The sequence below is a fragment of the Scleropages formosus genome, chromosome 7 (assembly GCF_900964775.1).
Source record: "Scleropages formosus chromosome 7, fSclFor1.1, whole genome shotgun sequence".
Taxonomy (NCBI): domain Eukaryota; kingdom Metazoa; phylum Chordata; class Actinopteri; order Osteoglossiformes; family Osteoglossidae; genus Scleropages; species Scleropages formosus.
Genome location: NC_041812.1, coordinates 10,770,897 through 10,794,187, shown reverse-complemented (window position 1 = coordinate 10,794,187; position 23,291 = coordinate 10,770,897). Strand labels below are relative to the sequence as shown.

General features: G+C 46.1%; 1 protein-coding gene across 4 annotated transcripts in view; it reads right to left on the bottom strand.

Moving 5' to 3' along the window:
- LOC114910970 (abl interactor 1-like) overlaps positions 1–23,275 on the bottom strand; it is a 28,011-nt gene extending 4,736 nt beyond the window's left edge. For 2 of the 4 annotated variants that reach the window (XM_029253684.1, XM_029253685.1), the window contains exons 1-8: positions 23,053–23,275; positions 13,448–13,615; positions 8,478–8,654; positions 5,125–5,139; positions 4,594–4,697; positions 4,319–4,459; positions 2,088–2,191; positions 439–645 (exon numbers count right to left, since the gene is read on the bottom strand). In XM_029253684.1, coding sequence (XP_029109517.1) covers positions 439–645; positions 2,088–2,191; positions 4,319–4,459; positions 4,594–4,697; positions 5,125–5,139; positions 8,478–8,654; positions 13,448–13,615; positions 23,053–23,169 — 1,033 coding nt within the window. In that variant the 5' untranslated portion in view covers positions 23,170–23,275. The remainder of the gene's footprint in view (positions 1–438; positions 646–2,087; positions 2,192–4,318; positions 4,460–4,593; positions 4,698–5,124; positions 5,140–8,477; positions 8,655–13,447; positions 13,616–23,052) is intronic. The other 2 variants (XM_029253683.1, XM_029253682.1) reach the window with 2 other exon arrangements.
- Positions 23,276–23,291: the final 16 nt, after the last annotated feature.

The following is a 23,291-nucleotide window of genomic DNA, read 5'->3' as shown; positions in this document are numbered from 1 at the left end:
TAGGGCTCGAATAACTGGCTCCACTTAACTCCTGCTGTGGGGGAAAATTAACATCTCGGGTACAAAATTCATAGCATGCATTCAAAACAAACCACAAAAAAGTCAGGAATACTTAAATTTATTCATTTAGCTGATGCTTTTTCTCCAAACCAACTTACAATTATTTACGCAGCTGGGTAATTTCAACCGGAGCAATTTTAGGGTAAGTACCTTGTTCAAGGGAACTACAGCAGTACGTGAGATTTGAACCAGCAACCTTTGGATGGGAAGCCAGGAGCTCTTACTACTACAATACCAGCTGTCCCGACTATTGAAGGACTGCATACTTAACAACAAGTGAGATTTAGTGGTGTAATTTTTGTGTTGATTTCTACAGCTGCCATGGAATTTGCTGCTGCATGGAAGGAAGAAATGACGAGAATGGTGACGGGGTCTTACTTGAATTCTGCGGGTAGGCAGGTCCACCGTTAATGTGCGGTTGCGGCACCGTGAACTGTGACGTGACCGAGGGTGCGCGGCGGTACGTGCCCGTGGCCGACACCGTGGAAATGGATGCGGAGCCAGAGCCGTGACGCGAGATCTGCCGGGAGACGGTGCCGAACTGCGACATTGGGATGGGACCGAGGCCTGGTCCCTGAGGAACCGCTGGCGTCAGGACGGCAATGGAGGCAGGACGAAAACACACGGTGAGAGGACAACACAGCAATAAACAGCAGGGGGTTGCACCCTGGGTGAGAAACCTGTCCTGAGATCTTGGTGGGATGGACATCATAGACACCGGAGTTCACCACACTTCACTGATACAGCTTCATGGCAACAAACATTTACTCTGTCTGAGTTTCTTCCTTCTCAGTATGAATGACACTCCTACTGCAGTTTCTGAACAGCCCAGAAGTAAGATTTTATTCACCTCTGTCGTATAAAATCAGAGACTCTCTTAACCAGTATTCAGAACTGAGAAAAAAACTGTCGTAACAGGAAGATGTTACAAACCGACTGGCAGCGCCCCCATATGGCCAAAGTCAGAAACGCTGAAACCGCCCAGACAGGTTTCTGTTCAAATTTCTGTATCGGTGCTTTCCTGCCTCCTGTTCTCCATCAAACACCTGCGCCATCGCACTCCCACCTGGGTCCAGCCACCCATCTGCAAACCAAACCCTCCCTGTGGATGACCTCGATGTGTTGCTATGGTGACAGGTTCCTCAAAGCGACAGTTCTATTCTCAGGGTCTGATCCTGTCAGCGGTGGGTTAAGGTTGATGCATCTCCACGTCCGGCCCCTCACCACAAGGACGGTGTGGCCCAGTTTGCCCACAACAAGGACCTTCAGCCTACCGCTTTACTTCTGCCTCGAGAGCTTGCAAAATGCAGCATGTGGTACGACTTAAAGTACACCAGTGTTACCATGAAACTCCAGGAGGGTCCAGCCATGCAACTCACCACTCGTTCCTACGCATCAAAAGCATGATTTTCAAAAAAAAAAATAATAATAATAATTTTAACAGGATAGCAGCCTTTCTATAGTTAAATAAAATGTTTTAACAACACATAGTATAACATGAAAAAATAGACAATAAAATAGACATTTGTATAGTCAGTTATATTACTTCCTTCAGTTATACTGCATATAAAATGTTTTTATTAACAGTTTTATGCAACTAAATCACTTCAAACACTTAATAAAGTGATCCCAATATTTTCTGTTTTTATAATTCAGGGAAAAAATTTACAAAGTAACTGTGATACACTGGAATGTCTGATTATTTCAATAACCGGTCACTAGACATCTGTTCATATGTGGATGAACTGTATCAACATGATAAATTCAGTCAGGCTTCCGTTCAGAGCCGCCTGTATACTGTGTTTATCCGCAGTAATCTGATTAAATCCTATTGGCTCGAATATAGATTGTGTAAGAGATAATAGGTGCCAAGCATCCCATAGTTCAATGTGACATCTTCACCTTTACTTTATACGTTTGCTTAACAGTATTGTCTGTTGCGTAGCAAACTATTTTTGGCTTTGCATTGTACAGCCAGATGTCAAAGCGATCGGAGTGGGAGGGGCCCTCACAGGGGCGGGGTTTACCTGGAGCTATGCTGGGAGGGGAGGGTGTCGGCACAGCGATGGGTTGACCTATGTTGCTGCTGCCTCCGCTGTTCTCCCGGCTGCCACTTCCCCCACTGCTGCCACTGAGGAGAGATGGGTGCGAATGGGCAAGCGCATGCAAGCACACACCGCACCAGTAGGGGGCGCCACTCTGAAACAGGGTCCACATAATCTGACAGGCTGCAGCCTCAGCAGGTCCACACACAGAAGGTGCAGGTGGACAACTGAACCCTGGACCACCAAACCACCTCTTCATTTCACTAAGCGATTTGATTTTATTGATTTCTATCCTGTAATAAAACATTATTAATGTAATCATAATTCTTCAAAAAAATTAGTACACTGTTTAAAGGCTAAAATCAGTTCAGCAATAGTGTGATAAAACTGCAATAACATTCATTCATTTAGCACAAAACGGGGGGCACAGTGGTGCAGCAGGTTTGGCCGGGTCCTGCTCTCTGGTGGGTCTGGAGTTTGAGTCCACCTTGGAGTGCCTTGCAGTGGACTGGTGTCCCGCCCTGGGTGTGTTCCCTCCCCCTCCGGCCTTGAGCCCTGTGTTGCCGGGTTAGGCTCCGGTTCGCCGCGACCTCTCTTGGGACAAGGGGTTTCCGCCAATGTGTGTGTTTGCATTTAAATTTAATCACTTAGCAGATGCTTTTCTCCAAAGCGACTTCCAATGAACTCTATGTAGTGTTATGAGCCCACACACCTTATTCACCAAGGTGAATTACACTGCTAGATACACTGCTTACACTGGGTCACCCATCCATACATCAGTGGAACACACACACACACACACACACACACACACACACACACACACACACACACACACTCTGTGTCACTCACACACTGGGGGAACCTGAACAGCATGTCTTTGGACTGTGGGAGGAAACCAGAGCACCCGCAGGAAACCCATGCAAACTCCACACAGACTGCACGGGGATCAAACCCATGTTCTCTCGCACCACCCAGGCACTGTGAGACAGCAGCACTACTCGCTGTGCCACCGTGCCACATTTAGCACAATTTCACTGATTAGTTGTACAGGCAAAACATAAAGCACAAAAATAACCGTGCTGAGGACTGCTATCACTACCGTGCACAAACCGAGGTGCAGTACCAGGTGGGTAGTGGTTAAGGACCTGTATTCAAACTCCTCCTCCCCCTGCTGCTGCTGTAGTGCCCTTGAGCAAAGTACACACACACACACACATTGTCTGAACCGCTTGTCCCATACAGGGTCACAGGGAGCCGGAGCTTAACCTGGCAACACAGGGCGTAGGGCCGGAGGGGGAGGGGACACACCCGGGGACGGGACGCCAGTCTGTCGCAAGGCACCCCAAGCGGGACTTGAACCCCAGACCCACCGGAGAGCAGGACCTGATCCAACCCACTGTGCTTGAGCAAAGTACTTACCCTGAATTGATACAGCAAAAATTTGCCTGTTCTATAAATGGATTAGTCACCTTGGAGAAAAGTGTCAGCCAAACTAATAAATAAATAGACAGATGGATAAATAAATAATAATAGTAACAGTTTTCCATCATAAATGGCTTAGCAATTTAAAAAAAAAAAAGGAGAGAAGGACCAAAGCTTGGGACAGAGCTGCAGCTGAGAAACCCCCGGAGGTCACAGAACGTGCCAGAATCTAGCCGTGTGAACAATGGATTAACGAGCGTCTGGCAGATGGAGAAAGTGGGTTGTTGGCTCTTTACTGACTTTGCAAATGGGACTCAACCTGCTCGCTCATTTGGATGTAAGTAGACAGTTGTAGAACTGGGGAGGTGGACACTGATCCCAATTCATCTGTTCAACAGGAATAAATGGCCAAGAGATTTGTCCAAAGCGACTTCCAACGTTAGATATACTACAGTAAAGTACTTACAGTTATTCACACATTTATACAGCAGAGCAATGCAACACACACGCGCGCACACACACAATTTACAGACAAAATGAGGGCAATTTAGTCACCAATTCTCCTGAAACACATGTGGGAGGAAACCAGAGCGCCTGGATGAAACCAACAGAAACACCGGGAGAACATTCAAACTCCACAGAGACTAATATGGACTCAAACCCACATCCAAAGGTACAGCCCCGGACCTACGAAGCATCAGTGCTGCCTGCTGCGCCACCATGCTGCCCACCCAGTACAACCTGGTACAACCGAGACCAGCAGCGATGTGAGCCGCAGTAGAAGGTACCTGTGTGTCCTAGGCCTCTGGTTGAGTGAGGCGGTTCGAGCCGGGCTGTGCTGGCTGCCCAGACGGGCAGGGCTCGTCATGTAGTCGCTGGGTACGGTGGGCGGCTTCACGGGCTCCAAAGTCTTATATGGCGTGTTGCGTCTAACGGGTCAGGGAGGTACAGAGTAAAGGGCTTGTTGGATCGCAAATGTTTTTCAAACAATGCAATCACAGAGGACAGACGCAGTCTAAACATACACACACTCTCATGTGAGCATATACACATGCCGTGTTACCCGAGAGTGCCCCGCCCTGCCATGGGGGGGCTGGGAGGCTTCTGTGTGGGTGGATTGCTCCTGGAGAGGGTCCCCGCACCCCTGGGGGGCTGGCTGCTCCCCTGCTGCAAGGCAATTATTTCGTAAACACACATCAGTGCTTTATGAAAGGGACGAGACAACGACGTCTCTCAGAAAGCCAAGTAAAAAAATTATACGCTTTTTTTTTTTTTTTACATTTTTTTTCTTCTTGGAAACCCAAAAACTTGGACGACGCTGTGCTATTCATATTTGTGTGGGTGGTCATTGCCCTAATTGATAGCATATTCCTGGAGACACGACAACAGCAGATAGAAGCACTCTGAGTTATATGACCAGTGTGTTTTAGTTTCCCCACACACACACACACACACACACACACACACACACACACACACACACACACACACACACACACACACATTCAATGGTTTAAATCAGGATGACTGGGCAACAGGATGATGTGGCAACTGTTACAGATACAGTGTGAAATAGGGTAAGAAGGACCCTTACCTTGGCTTTCAGCCACTTTACAGAAGGGTGGGTGCAGAAGGGAGGGAGCAGAGAAAAAGAGAAAAGGCACATGTCAAAAGTGAACAGTCTGACAGGGTCGCATTCACGCATGCATATTTATTTGTTTATCTGACAGTTTTCTCCAAAATGACTTACAACGATTTACCCAATTACACAGCGAGGAAAGTGTATTAATACTGCGTAAGTACCTTGATGCAGGAGGTGAGATTTAAACCTGAGTCTTAGGGTGCAAGACAGAAGCTCTGACCACCGCGCCACCTGCTGCTACTTAAGGGCAACTCCCTAGTGCTCATAAACTGCATTCTGCCTACCCAGGACATCGGCGCTGGACCGGCAGAGCTTTTTTTCACACAGACATTGGAGTTGCTGCCAAAAAAGAGGGAGTCAAATGTTCATCCCACCCTCCGGCGATTGGAGAGATACAAAGGGGTCTGAGTCTTGATTCCCTCCAACCCCAAGTGTGTCATGGACCCTGAGGAAGGAGCAGATCGACGGAAACCAAGTCTCCAGATTCATCAGAATGGAAGTGACCCCTTCAGCCAGCGGCGTCCAGGTGTCTAAAGGAGCACCCCGTAGGGTTACGCCTCGTAACGGCCACTGCAGGAAGAGCACCCGGAGGTACGTGGTCCATCGGCACATTTGTACTGTACACCCGAGAGGAGCGTGACCGTCTTCTGGGATCGCCGCCAAAGTAACACTGATGTAGACTCGTCAAACTGTCAATTACTCACGAAATGCTTCGCTTGGACGCTTGGCCATAGATGGAAGGAAAGCAGCTCCTCTAAGCAGGGTGAAAGGGAATAGGAGGGTCTATGCCACGCAGGCGGTAAAACACACCGACACACCGGACTCATTCATCAAGAACTGCATCCGGATGAAAACTAATGTCGGCCTGACAAGCCTGTAATACCTTAGGGCTAATATTTCATTGCCATTAATATTTGCAATAAAGTTCCCACACTGCAGTTGAGGTTGGTAGTTTCGTGGCCATGGAAGTATCCTGAGATCAGGAACTGTTGCAATGTTGTATGGAAAGGTTTTAAAAAAAAAAAAAAAAAATTGCTAAGATACGAGAACACAGGCTCTTCTTACGAACACAGTTTGCACTGGAAGTCTGTTCATTGAGTGACTTACCCTGAAAGTCATTTTTTCTGCACAGTCACAATGAACAAAAGCTTAATAATACTGACATCTCAGTTTATTTATGATTTAGGTTCTATAGAAACCTTGGATATACATATAAATAAATATTTTAGAAAAACAATTTTAATTAATTAGTTTAATATTTTTTTACGAACTTAGGTTTGTAAGTCGCTTTGGAGAAAACATCAGCTAAATGAATAAATGTAAAAATAAAAAAAACCTTAAATTTAAAATGACTTAATTAAAACATTTTCAATACAAACTCCTATTTAATGCTGACTGTTGAGAGCTTAATCCCATAAAAACCTGCAACGTTGCTAATCTTGTTACTGATCACCAACACTCAGGAACACTAGACACAAGCTGTAAACACTGTGGAAATGAGTTGAATCAAGGTGATCCAACACATCTATTATGTTTGAGTGCAATTTATACACAGGTCACATGACAGGGGGGAGAAGAAAAAAACAAACTGGAGAATGTTCATAACTTTGAAATTTGGTAATGGCACACAAATATAGAAAAGAAAAAAAAAAAAAAACTGACCAAATAGGTTCCGGAAGAAACTGGACCACTTCCAAGTGGCTATATTAAACAATGACATCACAGAAAAGTCATCCTGGCTCAACACAATTATGAACCCGCCCCGGTCACAAGGCCAGGACTTCCAGGCATTGAAGCTGATCGCAGGCCCCGCTGGCCATATAACTCAAGGCCAATAAATCACAGCAATGTTGGCAGAAATGAGACAATTCCAGGACCAGGAAGCGTGCAGGCAAGATCATCGCAGAGCCTTCCCACCCTGGCCGTGACATGTTCCAGTCCCTCCCTTCTGGAAATATTACTGTACAGAGCAATAAGGACCCAAATAATAAGGCAAGAAATACACATTTTCTGCTTACGTCGTGTCTCAGATCAACATCTGAAGGCTACATCATAATCCAGATCCGCACCCAAACGGACACTGGGTCCAGACCTCGTGAGAAGGCGATCCGATCTTCTGGAGCATACTTACTTGTTCCTATTTACATTTACTGTATTTTATTTATTTCAGTCACTGTATGGTATTCGGGGGTGCGGTGGCGCAGTGGGTTGGACCGCAGTCCTGCTCTCCGGTGGGTCTGGGGTTCGAGTCCCGCTTGGGGTGCCTTGCGACGGACTGGCGTCCCGTCCTGGGTGTGTCCCCTCCCCCTCTGGCCATATGTCCTGTGTTACCGGGTAGGCTCCGGTTCCCCGCGACCCCGTATGGGACAAGCGGTTCTGAAAATGTGTGTGTGTGTGTATGGTATTCATCTTTGTCCTTTATTTTTACTTCATTACATCCAACTTGTATGCCTTCCCTGACCTTTCCCTGCCAAGGAAATTTGTGGAATACCAAGTTTCTCTGTTCAGGAGGCCACTGATGGTCTGTCTTATGATTTCAAGTAGATAAGGGAGAGTCGGGGTATATAAGGATAGCGAGGAGATGCGCAGGGGACACTGCCTGCGATGGGGTGACATCTGGGGAGACTCTTCAGAACTGCAATAAACCATTTTTGACCATTTTATTTGTACCTCATTGTTGAGACGCCATAGAATCTGGAAGTGTCTGAAAAAGATCAAATCCAGCGGATTTCACACCTGAGCAACGTCAGAAAGCGTCCCGAGCCTGATGAGACAGGGGAGGACTGGCCATGCAAAGAAGGGTCGCCGAGAAGAACGGAAACTCTTCACACACTTCAGGCATCTACAGGACACATTACTGTTTGCAGCCCATGCAATTTGAGAATATAATATAATGCAGTGGCTCTATGATTTGTGGTCTATTAGATTGGAAGAGGGGGGTGGGGGTAGGAAAGGCTTTTATCCTCCATTTTTCTGCATTAATTCTCCATATCATCCCCCAGGATGACAAAGCGAGAGAAATAAATTTTGCTGAATTCAATCTGACCGACAACGCAAATTGACTCTGTGATTTATGGGGTGAGTTCGGGTCTGGAGGTGGGGCTTGGAGGCAAGACTTGGACTAGGGGACTCGAGAAACGTCTTTCGGGAACTGATATATGCAGCAGGAACAGTCCGAGTCCTAAGCTGGGGAGGTAGTGTCCTTTATTACAGAGCAGCCGAATCCTAAAGAGCAGCTCAGAAGGAACACTCTAGAAGGAGAACTTTTCCTCTGCTGGACCAGGCCATGGTTCCCGGCTGCTTACCTTCACCCCATGGCCCACGTCGTCCAGCACCGTGTAGTCGATTGGCTTGCGGATGTACCTCACGGGCCGCTCCATGTTGGCTGGGGCAATGATCTTGTGCGTCCTTGACGTATTCTTGTTGGTGGTCAGGATGCCAATCTCCCGCCTGGCCACCTTCTCCTTGTGGATGTCCACGGTCTGGGGTCGGCGGGCGGAGAGAAGGACGAGGTTAGCCGAGGGGTGCGTTTTACCGCATTATACACCTTAAAGTGGAGTTACATCACAAGGTTCATCTACAGATAATCAGGCCCACTGGACGCATTACAGGTGACATGCTGCGCGGTAAAGCCAATTTCGGGAAACAATCAGGGACAATTTGTACAGAAACCCCCCATCAGCAGTGACTGGGCAATTGTGCCAAGTCTGCAATTGTCACGCTCGCAACCCTGACCCACGCCGACTGAGGGGGTAGCATCGTACTGTTACCGGTCAAGTGGAACCATCATTCAAATACAGAAAACGTAACAAAAACAAAAAAAATTCACATTCAAATTTGTACAAGCAGTGAGAGCTCATAAATCACAGATTTGCTACAGTATTTGTTAACTGCTGTGTGTGCGATGCTTTTCTGAAAAGCAACTTACAGTGTTAATGTACTTAATTATTTACCAATTATACAGCAAAGTAATTTTTACTGCATCTGTTCAGGGTACTACAGCAGGTCTCTTTGATGGCAAAGAGATGGCTCTAACCACTACGCCACCCACTGCCCCTACAAGTATTTGCAGGTATATCAAAATGACATTTACTATATTATACAGCAACACACACACACACACACACACACACACACACACACACACACACACACACACACACACCCTGTGGATAGGCTGCCGATCTGTACTCCAGGAGCATTCAGCAGATTCCGGTTCACAAGGACCTCCGGCTCAGCAAAAGGGGATAAAAGGACTTCCGCTCGATTTACAAACCTCCTGGACGGGTCTTTCACATTGCCCCCGAATGAGGAGCTCCTTTCACAGAGTGGAAACAAAGTGCTGCTTTATCTCCCCTTCACAGGTCTGTCAGGTTGACAGCAACACACACACACACACACACAGCCCTAGTGAAAGACAGAACAGCTCCTTGGATCCACGTTCCCCAGGGACGCACGGGGAATGTGCGTTTCGGTAAGTTTCGGCGTACAGGGAGCGTGTGTGAGAATGCGTGAGGAAAGCAGATTGTGGTGTGTGAAGGAATAAACATACCATATGTATGAATGTTCCATGTCACATTACACGTATATGTCTGCATCCAGGATGCCTAGATTAACCCAAAGGGGACGAGAAGGACCCCTCGGGTGGCGCAGTGCTTAGCGCCGTCTCCTTACAATTGAAAGACCCTCCTGCTGCTGTAGTACCCTTCGTCAAAGTTAAAGTCAACTTTATTGTCACTTTTACAACATGTTTAGAACATACATTGGTGCAATTGGACAGAAAAAAAAAAAGAAATAGAAACTGGTACTTCTAATTGGTATCATGGTATTAACCCTGAACTGATCCTGACCCTACTGTGTAAATGGGTAAATTACAGTAAGTATCTCGGTGCACAATCTTCAAATAACACACACACACACACACACACACACACACACACACACACACACACACACACACTGGCTGAAGCTGCTCATCCCAAGCGGGGTTGCGGCAAGCTGGAGCCTAACCCGGCAACACAGGGCACAGGGTTGGAGGGGACACTCCCAGGATGGGATGCCAGTCCATCACAAGGCGCCACAAGCGGGACTTGAACCCCAGACCTGCCAGAGAGCAAGACCCGGCCAAATTTGCTGCGCCATCGCGCTCCCCACTTCAAATAACATTAAAACTAATATAAAACCGCAGATAATATCTGTCATTTCCAGAAGTTACTAATGAAACAAGAACATCTAAGTTTCTTATTTCCAAACCATGCGTTAGTCACATGACATCCCCGCTGTCAAGACCTGCTCAGTAACACAGCAGATCAATCGACAGAGGAAAACAGGATCAATAGGTGCAAGCAGGTGTGTGTTGCTGGAGTGTTTGAAATATATAGACCTTCTGCTACAGACACTTATTGTCATTTAAGCCCAGACACTGACTGTCGCTGCTGCTTTGCAAACATTGCTGTTAAGAGCCATCAAGTCCATGTCAGATCCCATTGACCACATATATTGAGTTCTTCCAGAAAGTTCTGTCCTCCACTTGCGTCCTCGCTGCTAAAAGGGGTGTCCCCATTGAGACGCCAACCTTCTCGCGATGTGTCCGAAGTGTGACAACCTCAGTCTCATCATTTGTGCTTCAGTGAGGTCTGCTTCCCCACACATCATCCCTCCTGGGTATGTAGACACCGGATTTGGGGTGTTCCTTCTAGAAGGTTCACCCTCTTTCAAAGAGTATAGTAAAGGAGTATCTTTCCTTCCAGAACAGGTCCACGGACGAGATACGTGTGCCGGGAGCTCAAATTATCGCTCCCCTCACTTCAAGTGAGAAATTAACTCCACAACATGAGGAAATTACTTCCTTTTCCACAGTAATTAATAATTCTCCCTTCCCTGCTGTGCTGGGACAACTTCGATGAATAATAAAAAGGGTGTTTAGTCCCAGTGATGGTGCAGCACCGCGGGCTCCTACTCAACCCGATCAGTAAAAAAAAAAAAAAAAAGTCGTAGAGGTGGTGGATGTGGTCTCTGGATTGAAAAGGTTACTGGTTCACGTGCCACATAAGTTCAGGGTTAGCACCAGAACCGGTCCAGGTATCACGGGGTCCGCAGAAACGCCTGAAAATTCTTTGAGGAGCGTGTCATACTTCAACACCCCGCAGCATAGATGATGAGGCTAAAGTTGTCCCACTTTGGACACATCATGGGAAGGTTGGATTTTCTCAAAAAGATAGTGATGATGGGAAAATTTGGAGGAAGAAGAAGACAAGAAGAAACTAGATGAATGGACTCAACCACAGTGAGAATGAACAGACCCCTTCCAGCACTAAGCACACAAAGGTAGGACAGAACTTTCCGGAATTCAAACGTTCCACTGGAAATCTGCGAACATCTCCTTAGGTTAATGCTTCTGATTGTTCGACGTCCCAGTGTGGGCGCCCTCCTGCCGGGGTCCCAGCAGCAATCAATCAGCAATTAGCAATTAAGAAGCTCATATTTCTATCAAAAAACTGCACTGGAACAATGAAGTTGCGCCACAAAAAGGCACAGCAACACACATGCGTTCCATTAAACTGCAACAGCAGGTGGCGCAGTGGTTAGACACAGCCTGAACGAATCCCATCCCCTGCTGTAGTACCTTTGATTAAGTTATGTACCCTGAAACCATAGAATAAAATTTAGTCTGCTGTGAAAAAGGGTAAATCAGGGTAAGTAGCTCAGTGTATAGACTCAACATTGTGAAACATGGTGGAGAAAGGAATCAGAAAAATGAAGAAACATTCATAAACATAAATTCACACCCAGTTCTGCAGTTATTTCAGTTCCGTGAACGTCACATACGTGGTGGTAAAAATCGAAGTAAAGTGTTTCCGCCGTTTGAATCTGAGATTGCTGGGATGTAGGTATTACTGTCCAGTCTCGAGAAGCATCCTGCAGGCTGGGGGTGGGGCTGAGGGTGGGAGGGGGACCCTGATGAGCTTTCGCACTTTATTAAGCAGTTGCTGAAGACCCCTCGGGGAAGGCGGTCCGCAGCTGAGCCGCCTCTGTGGAGGACCCTTGAGCAGAGGGAACAAAGCCCTCGCTGTCGGATGCTCCTCTGCAGCCAGACCACGTGCTGCGTGGGGGGCGGACTGTCCAATCTGCAGTAGCATCCTTCTCCATGGCAGCAAGGACCTGACAGCTCGCTGACACTCAGGTTTAAATGAAATAAGATGCGCTCAGTGGCTCAGGAGGTAGCGCTGGTGCCTCACAGCTCTTAGGCGATGACTTTGGAAGTGGGTTTGAATCTTGTTCAGTCTGTGCCGAGTTTGCATGTTCTTGTTTTCTCCAGATGCTCTGGTTTCCTCCCGCAGCCCAAAGCATGTTTCAGGTGGATTGCTGACTCTAAATTGCCATTTGTGTGTGTGTGATGGAGAGGGGTCCCGTCCAGCATGTCCCCTGCCTTGTGCCCTATGCTTTCATGGTGGCTCTGGACCACCATGATCTTGACAAACGGTTATTGATATTGAATGGATGGAAGATTCTAGAAGATGGAGAAGATGAAGCTCACAGAAAGCTCTCAGGTTGTAATGTGGGACCCTCTGTGGACATCCTCGTGTCCACTGTAGAAGAACCAACTGATTTACACTCCGCAGTTAAGGTCACCATCCGATTCCGGAGACTTCTATAAATGCAGCAACTTCACATCTGAAGGCTTTTCAAAGACGTGAAAATAAAGAAGAGTGCTTGGAAAATTAAACCTATAAGCCAAGACTAAAGAGTTGAAACCAATTCAGGTCTGCCGTGTACTAAAAAATGAAAATAATTTAAAAAACATCATCAATAAACAATTCACTCGCATCTTCTGTCCTGCAGCAATTTCGAGCTACTAGCCAGAGTGAGGAAGCAATGGTGAGCTGTGGGGACGAGCGCCTGCGCAGCTCCTAGGCCCACAGTCAACAGCTACGCGTCTGTCCCCACGTCCCTGGCTGCTTTTAGGAGGGGTTGCCATGGTAACAGGGCATGCACACACATAGGCCTGGGAACGGAGACCTAGAATGGCCCCCAGTGTCCTCGAGCGCTCTGGGACTCATCGCACAGGTGAGAACATCGAGTGAAAAGAAGACACGGGGTCGGAACCCACATGGGGACGCGAACCCTGTTTACGGGGCCGTTTGTGAATCTCGAATCACGTTCGATCACTGCACCCACATATTGTAGCACGTTATCGCTCCACATGGAAACACTGTGAGACACAGAGTAACGGCGGGGCAGGCCCATATCCTGCTGGGGTTCAAGCAGCACTCACCTGGGAGATGTGGTTGATGGACGACTCCATCCTGCGCAGCTGCGACGCCTGGATGTCCAGCAGCTGCAGCACATTGTTAGCCAGGGCGTTGATCTGGTAGGCGACGCTGGCCAGCGACTGGGTTGTGTACGCCTTGGTCTCCTCCAGGGCCTTGCCCTTGTCCTGGGCCTGGGGACAGGCACACAAGGACAGCAGCTAGGGTGAGAGGTCAACGTGAATACATTTACATCTCTCTAGTTACATAAGACCTTCATAACAGCTTATTTGACAAAACATGAGCATTCATAAGTATTTTGTATGTTTCATATAAGCAGGTGGAGATTATCTGGAGCAACAGAAGGCATAGTGGTCAGGGCTGCCAGGTTTGAATCCCACCTTTTGCTTCAGCATGCTTGATCAAGGTACTAACCCTAACTTGGAAAAAAATTACATTTATATGACACTTTTTTCCAAAGCGACTTAAAATGTTGAACTACCTAGAAATATTTACCCATTTGTACAGCTGGGTAAGTTTACTGGAGCAATTTAGGGTAAGTACTTTACTCAACAGTATTACAGTTGAAGGTGGGATTTAAACCTGTGACCTTTGGGTCCAAAGGCAGCAGCGTTAAGCACTACACTGTCTGTGGTACTCTCCTGTAAATACAGTATAAATGGGTAAATCAGTGTAAGGAGTTTAGTGAAATACACCAAATAAACAACAAAAAAAAACTGAATCTGCTACCTCCACAAATAATGCCTTTTTTGAAGCGAACATAAACATTCACAATTCATCTATAGCTTATAATTATGCCCCAGGGATTAAAAGTATTAGCAAAATACAGTATAGTGTACCAGATAAGTGGTAAAATTATGAATTTTCAAAGACAATTTTTATTTTCTTAACTTATCTATTTTCTAAAAAATATTTTGATGAGGGACCAGCGTTTAAAGAGAAACAAATTAGTTTTATTCTCATGAAGCCCAAACTTAACAAAAAATATTAAAAGCACTACACGTCTTACATATTATTCATAAAAGTCTTACTATTTATTTTTTATTCATTATAAATACATTTGAGATTTTCACCAATTAACATGTTAATATTATTTTCAATATATTGTCTATATATAGGGGGGTGAGGTGGCGCAGTGGGTTGGACCACAGTCCTGCTCTCCGGTGGGTCTGGGGTTCGAGTCCCGCTTGGGGTGCCTTGTGACGGACTGGCGTCCCATCCTGGGTGTGTCCCCTCCCCCTCCGGCCTTACGCCCTGTGTTGCCGGGTAGGCTCCGGTTCCCCGTGACCCCGTATGGGACAAGCGGTTCTGAAAATGTGTGTGTGTGTGTATATATATAATATTAATATATCACACACACACACATCTTCAGAACCGCTTGTCCCATACGGGGTCACGGGGAACCGGAGCCTACCCGGCAACACAGGGCGTAAGGCCGGAGGGGGAGGGGGAGGGGGAGGGGGAGGGGGAGGGGGAGGGGGAGGGGACACACCCAGGACGGGACGCCAGTCCGTCACAAGGCATCCCAAGCGGGACTTGAACCCCAGACCCACCAGAGAGCAGGACTGTGGTCCAACCCACTGCGCCACCGCACCCCCCATTATTAATATATCAATAATATTTAAATATTAATAATATATTGTGAATATATTAAGAGGCATTTTTTATTGCTAACCTTGTACTGATACTTGTACTTTTACTGTAAAAGTGATTTTGGAGTTACAGAGCAAGTTATGAACAGATTCCCAGCAAATCTGCGTAGTTCTAGGCCAGATTTTATTCTGAATGCAGCTGCAGCAAACACATGTGTGGCAAGATTTATCCTGTTTTTATATTATAGTTTTTAAAAAAATGACTAAGGGCAGGTGCTACTGACAGCGGGGGAATGGAAGACCAAATAAAACCTTGACTGGGATCTTTGCAAATAAACAGCCATATTCAACATAAACAGGAAACATTTCAGCCTCCGAAAAAGCCAGACATCTAAACAAAAGATCCAAATCTTTTTAAAAAAAAAAAAAAAAAAAGAAAACACGAAGATCAGCGCACAAGGCCCACTCATAATGTGACAAGACACAATCTGTAGAAGCTGGTTTCACCACCAAGACGAAGCAAAGTCACACAGCGTCCTCCTGGATATCCGACGACTCTTAACTAGGCTGACCGAGCTCCAGTGGTGTCACAGAAGCCCACAAATGTCACATCTACTCTCAGTGACCACAGCTGGACAAGTGCGCTGAGCTATTTAAAGAGCAAAAACGTGCTCCCTTTAGCCATGCAAACAAACCCAATAATTTCATAATGAGATTCAGGATGTCCAAATTCCTAATACGAGCAAACGTACATTGTTCTCTGAACAAACACGGTGTATAGAAGGGTTCTTTCCATACAGTCCTATAGCGGTTTTCATTCATTTTTGGTCAAACTAGTCAGCACTGTATTGCTAACAAAGGAGTTACACACAGGTATTGGGTGCATATTAACGATGCATGAACACTGACATAGATGGAATGTCAACAGTGGCAAGGGCAGCATGGCGGCACAGCGAGTAGTGCTGCTGTCTCACAGAACCTGGGTGGTGCGAAAGGACATGGGTTTGATCCCCTGCTTAGTCTGTGTGGAGTTTTCATATTCTCCCTGTGTCTCTGTGGGTTTCCTCTGGGTGCTCTGGTTTCCTCCCACAGTCCAAAGACATGCTATTCAGCTTCACCCATAGTGTGTGAGTGACAGAGAGAGAGAGTGTGTTCCACTGATGTATGGATGAGTGACCCAGTGTAAGTAGTGTATCCAGCAGTGTAAGTCTTTGGGTGCTCTGGTTTCCTCCCACAGTCCAAAGACATGCTGTTGAGGTTCCTCCATAGTGTGTGAGTGACACAGAGAGAGTGTGTTTCACTGATGTATGGATGAGTGAGCCAGTGTAAGTAGTGTATCTAGCAGTGTAAGTCACCTTGGTGAATAAGGTATGTGGGCTGGTAACACTACATAGAGTTTATTGGAAGTCGCTTTGGACAAAAGCGTGTGCTAAATAAATAAATGTTGAGTGTCATAGTAAAAATAATCCATATAACAAGGAAAAATGCTACGTGGAGCCAAAAGGATCCCTATTTCCATACAATATGCATATCTATGCTGAGTTTTCACTATGGGTTATGTAGTGCTTTGAGCTGCTGCCTTATACACAAAGCACCTGGGTTTCAATCCCTCCCACCTCCTGCCATTGTATCCTTGATCAAGGTGCTTACCCTAAAATTATTCAGATGTTTAAATGGATAAATCAACAGTCCAAGTCAGGTAGAGATGCTGAGGATCAAACCTTGGACTTTATATATAAAAAGTGAGCCCTCTGCCACTAGCCATATCCCCCCCCCCCCCCCCCCCCCCCACCCACACACACACACACACACACACACACACACACACACACACAACCATCACAATGACAATCAAGCACCTCCCTAATTCCGGAACACTCCCAGAGTGACAGATGACATCACCTACATGCAGCATTTTTAGAATGGTCCTCATGGACTCAGTTAGCCTAATTATACAACTTCTTCACCCGCATTTATTCTGATTTTGCCTCTCATTAGGTACTTAACAGCTAAGAAAAATGTCCTCTAATAATTTAGCTCCACCGTGAGACTCGTAATTTTGATGATATGTGCCCAGTGAGGAGGGCGAGGAATGGAAGACGGGTGTCGATGAGATGTGCGATTGTCTTGTGTCTCCACGGAAGACTGGCCAACCTGACGAATAGGAATAAAACCAAGGGACTGATTTCACGGCTGCTCCGCAGGGCCGTGTATCAATGGGCCCCAAATTGGACATCAACGCCCAGAAATCTTGTCGTCTTTCAGCCATCACCCACTTCACCTAGATTAACCGCTTCATCTTCTATCGAGATTATTTTTACTCCCAGTTGCGGCACGCAGATTATAGAGGGAATTTAAAAATTGCAGGAAAAAAAGTCAATGTGGGCAACTTAGCCGCCGGCATCTCGGCGATTACATCGCGAGTAAGCGAAGCTCTTTTCCGTCAAACATGAAGCGCCCAAGTACGGAGCACGCCCGTCCAAAAACACAGGCAGATTAACAGTGTGTTTTTAAAGGCCCTCTGAAAGATAAGAATGAGGCCCTGGGGAAGACTCTGCCGGGGCTCAGGAACAGGGGCGATTCCACGATTTTTTAAATGAGGTGGCACGGGGGGGGGGGGATGGACGGACGACCAAGAACCAGTAAGGAGGGCCCCATTTTGCATTTCACAGAACCCCACATTTCAGTGTTTACCATTTTATCGTAGCCTATTTGGGAAAAGTGCTTTTAATCTTTAAAACAACGGGAAGAAAGTAATATTTGTCTATTTTCTATGTGCTGGTGCACCGCTGCTTAATAACACGGGAAAGTCATAGCTATTCACTAGTCTGTCCAAGTTACGTTAGCTAAGCTAACTGACTAGCTACGTAACATTATAATGGGACTCCTGGGAGCTTTTGAAGCCGTTATACCCGTAAGGGTCGTCTTTACATTTACATTTTTTTTTTTTTATTTAGCAGACGCCTTTCTCTAAAGTGACTTCCAATGGATACTATGTAGTGTTATCAGCCGACACACCTTATTCACCGTGGTGACTTACACTGCTAGATACACTACTTATAATGGACCACTCGTCCACACATCAGTGGAACACACTCTCTGTGTCACTCACACACTATGGGGTAGCATAACGAGCATGCCATTGGACTGTGGGAGGAAACCAGAGCACCCAGATGAAACCCACACAGACACGGGGAGAAATGCAAACTCCTCCAAACTCATTACGAAGGCAATAGAGGTTTCAGTCGCCTTCTGCCATCAGTAGGCTACATCACTCACTACTGTTGCTGTTATCTGGAGTTCACCTCTGCATATTATTGCAGCAGAGAATGACAAAACCCCAGTCCACATATTTCAAAATATGTAACTAACTGTGTTCATACCACGAACACAGATGTGGTCTGCGGTCAAGTCGTGCCTCTCCTCCTATTTTAAAAATGCGGTACTGTGCTTCCGCATCGCAAAACAAGCAGCTATAGCCCAATGGCATTGGGGGGGCACTGGGGGTGCCACCCCCATGCCATCCCATTAGACACACCCCTGCTCAGGAACAGCCTCCAACAGCAGGATTCGAACCCTGGTGCAGGAGTGTGAGGAATGCTGTTGTATCACTTTCAACAGCAAAGACCCTCAGTTAGGAAAACAAATCAGCTGAGCTGAGTGTCCCGATACTACAGTGGAAGTAAAAGGTACACACCCTGCAGCCCTGTAATGTATATATACACACACACACACACACACACACACACAGTCTATTCAGCAGCTGGGAAGTTCTCAGGAGGCTGTTTTCAAGGCCTGTTGTCCAGCCTTCTGATTGAATATGTCAAAACATATCAAATCCGGGAGGCACCTCGGTGTGTCAGCATCACAGCAGGATGCAGCGCAGCTCGGGAACGGTGTCCGGAAGCATCCCTTTACCTGTCTCCCCTCTTTGGGTCCTCTCAGCACTTTTTCACTAGCCATTTATTTACAAAAGCCACCAGACTATTGCTCAAGTTCTCCTTTCTGAGGGACATCAAGACCTCTACGACAAATTCGGCACTGGTGGGCTCATAAGGACACGGGGGAGCGGGACAGCAATCGAGGGACGGAGTCAGAATGCAGGACATCACCATGTTTACCGCATCTTACCTCACTTCCCAGAGGGGGATGGAGAGGAAACAGGAGGTGGGAGAGGAAAGGGGGGAGGGGAATGCAGGCCGGACTCCAGTCCAGGGAAGCCCTCGAAGTGCAGCATCTACCTTCTGTCTACTAAAAGAAACCACTTAACCCCCATCCTCTCTCCACTCTCACAGCCAGTGTCCAGGGAGGTTTAGAGGGACACACCTATACCTGCTTTAATTACATTTCCTCTTAAAATAAGGGTCCTTTCTGGATGACATTAATATGTGGCGACCGATTCTCAGCAGGCACGGTGGTCAATGTGCCTTGCAATCAAGGGTTCGAAACCCACCTCTGTTCTAGTACCCTTGATCAAGGGACGTACGCTTATTCAATACCGTAAAAATGAACAAGCTACATAAATTGTCAAATCAGTGTAAACAGCATAGCCTATTAACCTAATAACTAACCTGTTATTACTCTCATCCTGGTTGCACAAAGCACATTTCCAGATAGCACGTTTCCCCAGAGAAAGCATGGCTTCTTACACCAAGTTGGGATCAAGGAGCACATTTTCCCTCCATGCTCTTGAATGAAGGCCAACCAGCACCTGGTTGCAGGTGCAGGACAGGGGTGTGCCTCACTGCTATGGGTTATTAGTCATGGGTGGCATTCATTGGGTTTGAGTCACTGAGCTCAGAAAGCAGCTCTTCACATTTCAGGTACCAGGATTTGTACACTTTGACTGAGCTGAAAAGCAAAATATTCACTCTACCGCTGAAATACAAAGACATGCAACAGGAAAACTTTCCCAGCATCCAAGTAACAGCGCAGACCCCTGCTGTGCGATTCAACACGACACGCTCAGCGGAACTGAGACAGTGACGCAAACCGCCTCTCCATGAGCACAATTTCTTATTTTATTTTTGCCAAAATTCAGCTGATGCTTCCTTCAAAGACAACATACAGTGGGACATTTATAAATGACAGTGCGAGGTTAACAACTTGCACCGATTTACCCATTCATACAGATGGGTAACTATTACTGTATCGATTCAGGGTACACACCCTGATCAAGGGTACTAGAGAACGAGTAAAGATTCAAAACTAGGATCTTCTAACTGCAAGGTGACTGCTCTAACCATTACGCCACCTACTGGACCCATCCCTTTTACACCCATATTCATTTTATAAATATAAAATAATTTAAAATATACATTTTTATAGTTCTTAAATACTCACATTAATCCATGGACTGCAGTTAAATTTCCAGGGCAACTGTGCAGTCAAATGTAACTCAGTCTTTGATTTGAAATTTAATTTTAATTTGGAACAGCTGCAGCAAATCAATCACTAAAAATAATTGTTCTGCAGAGGAATGTAACATAACCATTAACCTCATTCCGAGATCCTCGACCCACCCTCTGCTTCTCCCTACGCGGATCATCCTCAGCGTGTTGCTCTGGAGAAGGTCACCTCTCCCTGACTCACTGTGAAGAACCTCGGCATGACCTGGGATGACCCCATCACCTACAATCAGCACATCTCTTCACTGACCAGACTGCTTGCTTCTCCCTGTACAACATCCACGAAATGCACCTCTTCTTCACTGGTTATGTTACCCAACCCAATGTTCTGACCAATGTTCTCTCCAGACTGGCCTTCAGTAGAAGCCTACCTACAGGTATTCTAGAAGCCATCTCCTCCAGATCACCCAAAACACTGCTGCTAGTGTGGTGTGTCACACTCCTGTCCGCTCACTTGCTGGGCCTCAGCTCAGATTCCTCTACTTCCTCCCAGGATTCATTTCGAGACTCTTGTCTTGTTTTAGAGATCCCGGCACGGCTTTATGCCTCACCACCTTGAAGTCTTCATCTCTCCCCACCATCCACCACAAAACCAAGGCTGCCCACTCTCTGAAAATGCAAAGACTGTTGAGTGTCTCAGATTGAGGACTGTGGTCTCTCTCCCGGTGTCCGAGCTGCGGATGAGTTTCCTCTCCACATCAGACCTGCAGCAAGTCTCCTCATGTTCTGGATCCTAGTAAAGACCCACCTCTTCTCAAAACAACTTAGGGCTGTACAGCCTCTGCTGCGTCATTCAGTGGACTTTACCCGACATGTCCTTTTCACTCGTCTTTATAATAACTTAATTTTGTACTCTTGATATAGTTTAATAACTGATTTTTGATAAGTTTGGTCCGATCATTTGTTTTTCTGAAACATTTCATTTCAAATGTTTGCAGGATATGCAATTATCTGGGGACCCATCAGTGTAATTTAAAGGAGGAGGATCCTTCAACACTATGAACAATGCTGGGGTCAAATTGAGTGCTTCCTAAAGGACCTGTGGACACGTTCCTGTAGTCTGAAGGGAGGAAGAAGTGTGATCGTGATATCAGTTTTGATGAAAACTGACCATGTTCATTAGTTAACACGATATCTGTCTGGAAGCAGTTTGCAGCAGTTTCAAAGAACTGCCTGGAGGCGTGAAATTGGAAACATATGGAGAAATTCACCGTGCATTCCTGTACTCCCCATTTCACACGTTTCGTTAAACTGTTCCTGCCTAGAAACAGCGCTTCATTCAAACTGCAGTGAATTTCATTATGGGACAAACCGGGAGAAACACAAATGCCATCAATCACCAGTGATGAATGACAGCAGACACAGAGACTCAGATGCTCAAGGTTCAACTGTTCAACAAAGATTATCAAGGAGCAAACTCAAGTGTGATTGTGAACATTGTAGTATTTCATAAGAATATGTCATAAGATTTCTGAACCATATGAAGTCTTCACACAAATTTATTACGTGAGTCAGTAATTAATCTAATTTTGTATTTTTTGGTAAAAATAATGAGTGGTATGCATTCCAAAATATATGCAGTTCTCAAAATGATTGATTCAGTACAATCAGTGAAAACAGGCAATACACACCTTATAAAATTAAAATAATGATTATGTATAATATCTGCAAAATGAGCACTCCCTCAAGTCATTGCTATTTCTAAGGAAAGACATGAAAATGTGTTCATTACAAGCAGTAGAAATAAGGGTTTGCACATACCTGAACTTAATTTTTTGATTATAATTACATAGACTGATAAAAAAAAAAATAAATATATAAATGACCACTTAAATAGCATTAGAATTTTATGACTTTGTCCCTTTACATTAGCTCAAACAACTAATCCTGTCTTGTCTCTACTGTTTTAATTCAGTATTGTGAAAAGAGACTAATTCTACATAATTATAACAGATAAACAGAGGTAGAGACACACCCTCTGAATGCACTCTCTCTGAATCACTATCAGCGCTGTGAACAGAAACTGGGAACTCGGTTCAACCGTGAAAAAGGGGACAAAGTGATCAAATGGGGAATAAAAGGCTGACTTCAGTCTGCACGAGAGAACGCAGAGCTGTCATCTTTCCTCTCCTCCTTCATCCTCCCCTCTCACATCATCTTCTTCTACATCCATCTTCGCCTCTCTCGTCACCTCCTGCAAAGACCACCTCCCATCACCTTCTCCTCCATCCCTCCTCTCCCTTCATCCCTTCTTGATCCCCAGTCTCTCCTCTTTGATCCTCTCTTCTTCCATCCCTCCTCTCCCCCCTCATCTTCTCTTCATCCCTCCTCTCCCATCCATCCTGTCTTCCTCCATCCCTCCTCTCCCCTCATCTCTCCCTCCGTCCTCTCTGCCTGCATCCCTCCTCTCCCATCTCAGGTTCTTCTCCGTCCCTCTTCTCCCATGATCTTCCTCTCAGCCCTGCTTTAAATCCTTTTCATCTTTCCAGCTCTGCCATCACTAGTATGCACTGCCACCCCAACCGCTCCTCTTGTTCTCTCCTCTGCGATCCTCCTCCTCGTAAGGCTCGTTGCTCTTCAGTCTTCCACGATTCCTCATCTCCTCCTTACCTGCACATAATTGTTTTCACAGTAATCCGCTACCCTCGTCAAGTTCTGGTAGCTCTCCAGCAGTGCTCTTTTCCCGACTGGAATTTCTTCCTCTAGCAGCATTTGCAGCTCTGCCATCTTACATCCCTCCGCATTTCTTCTCCTTCTTCGCCTTTGATCGCGACCACAAGGCTCCGACCGAAAGCGAGCCCCTCCGCCTGGTATTGTGGGAATCCCGGCCTCGCTTTCACCACAGCGAC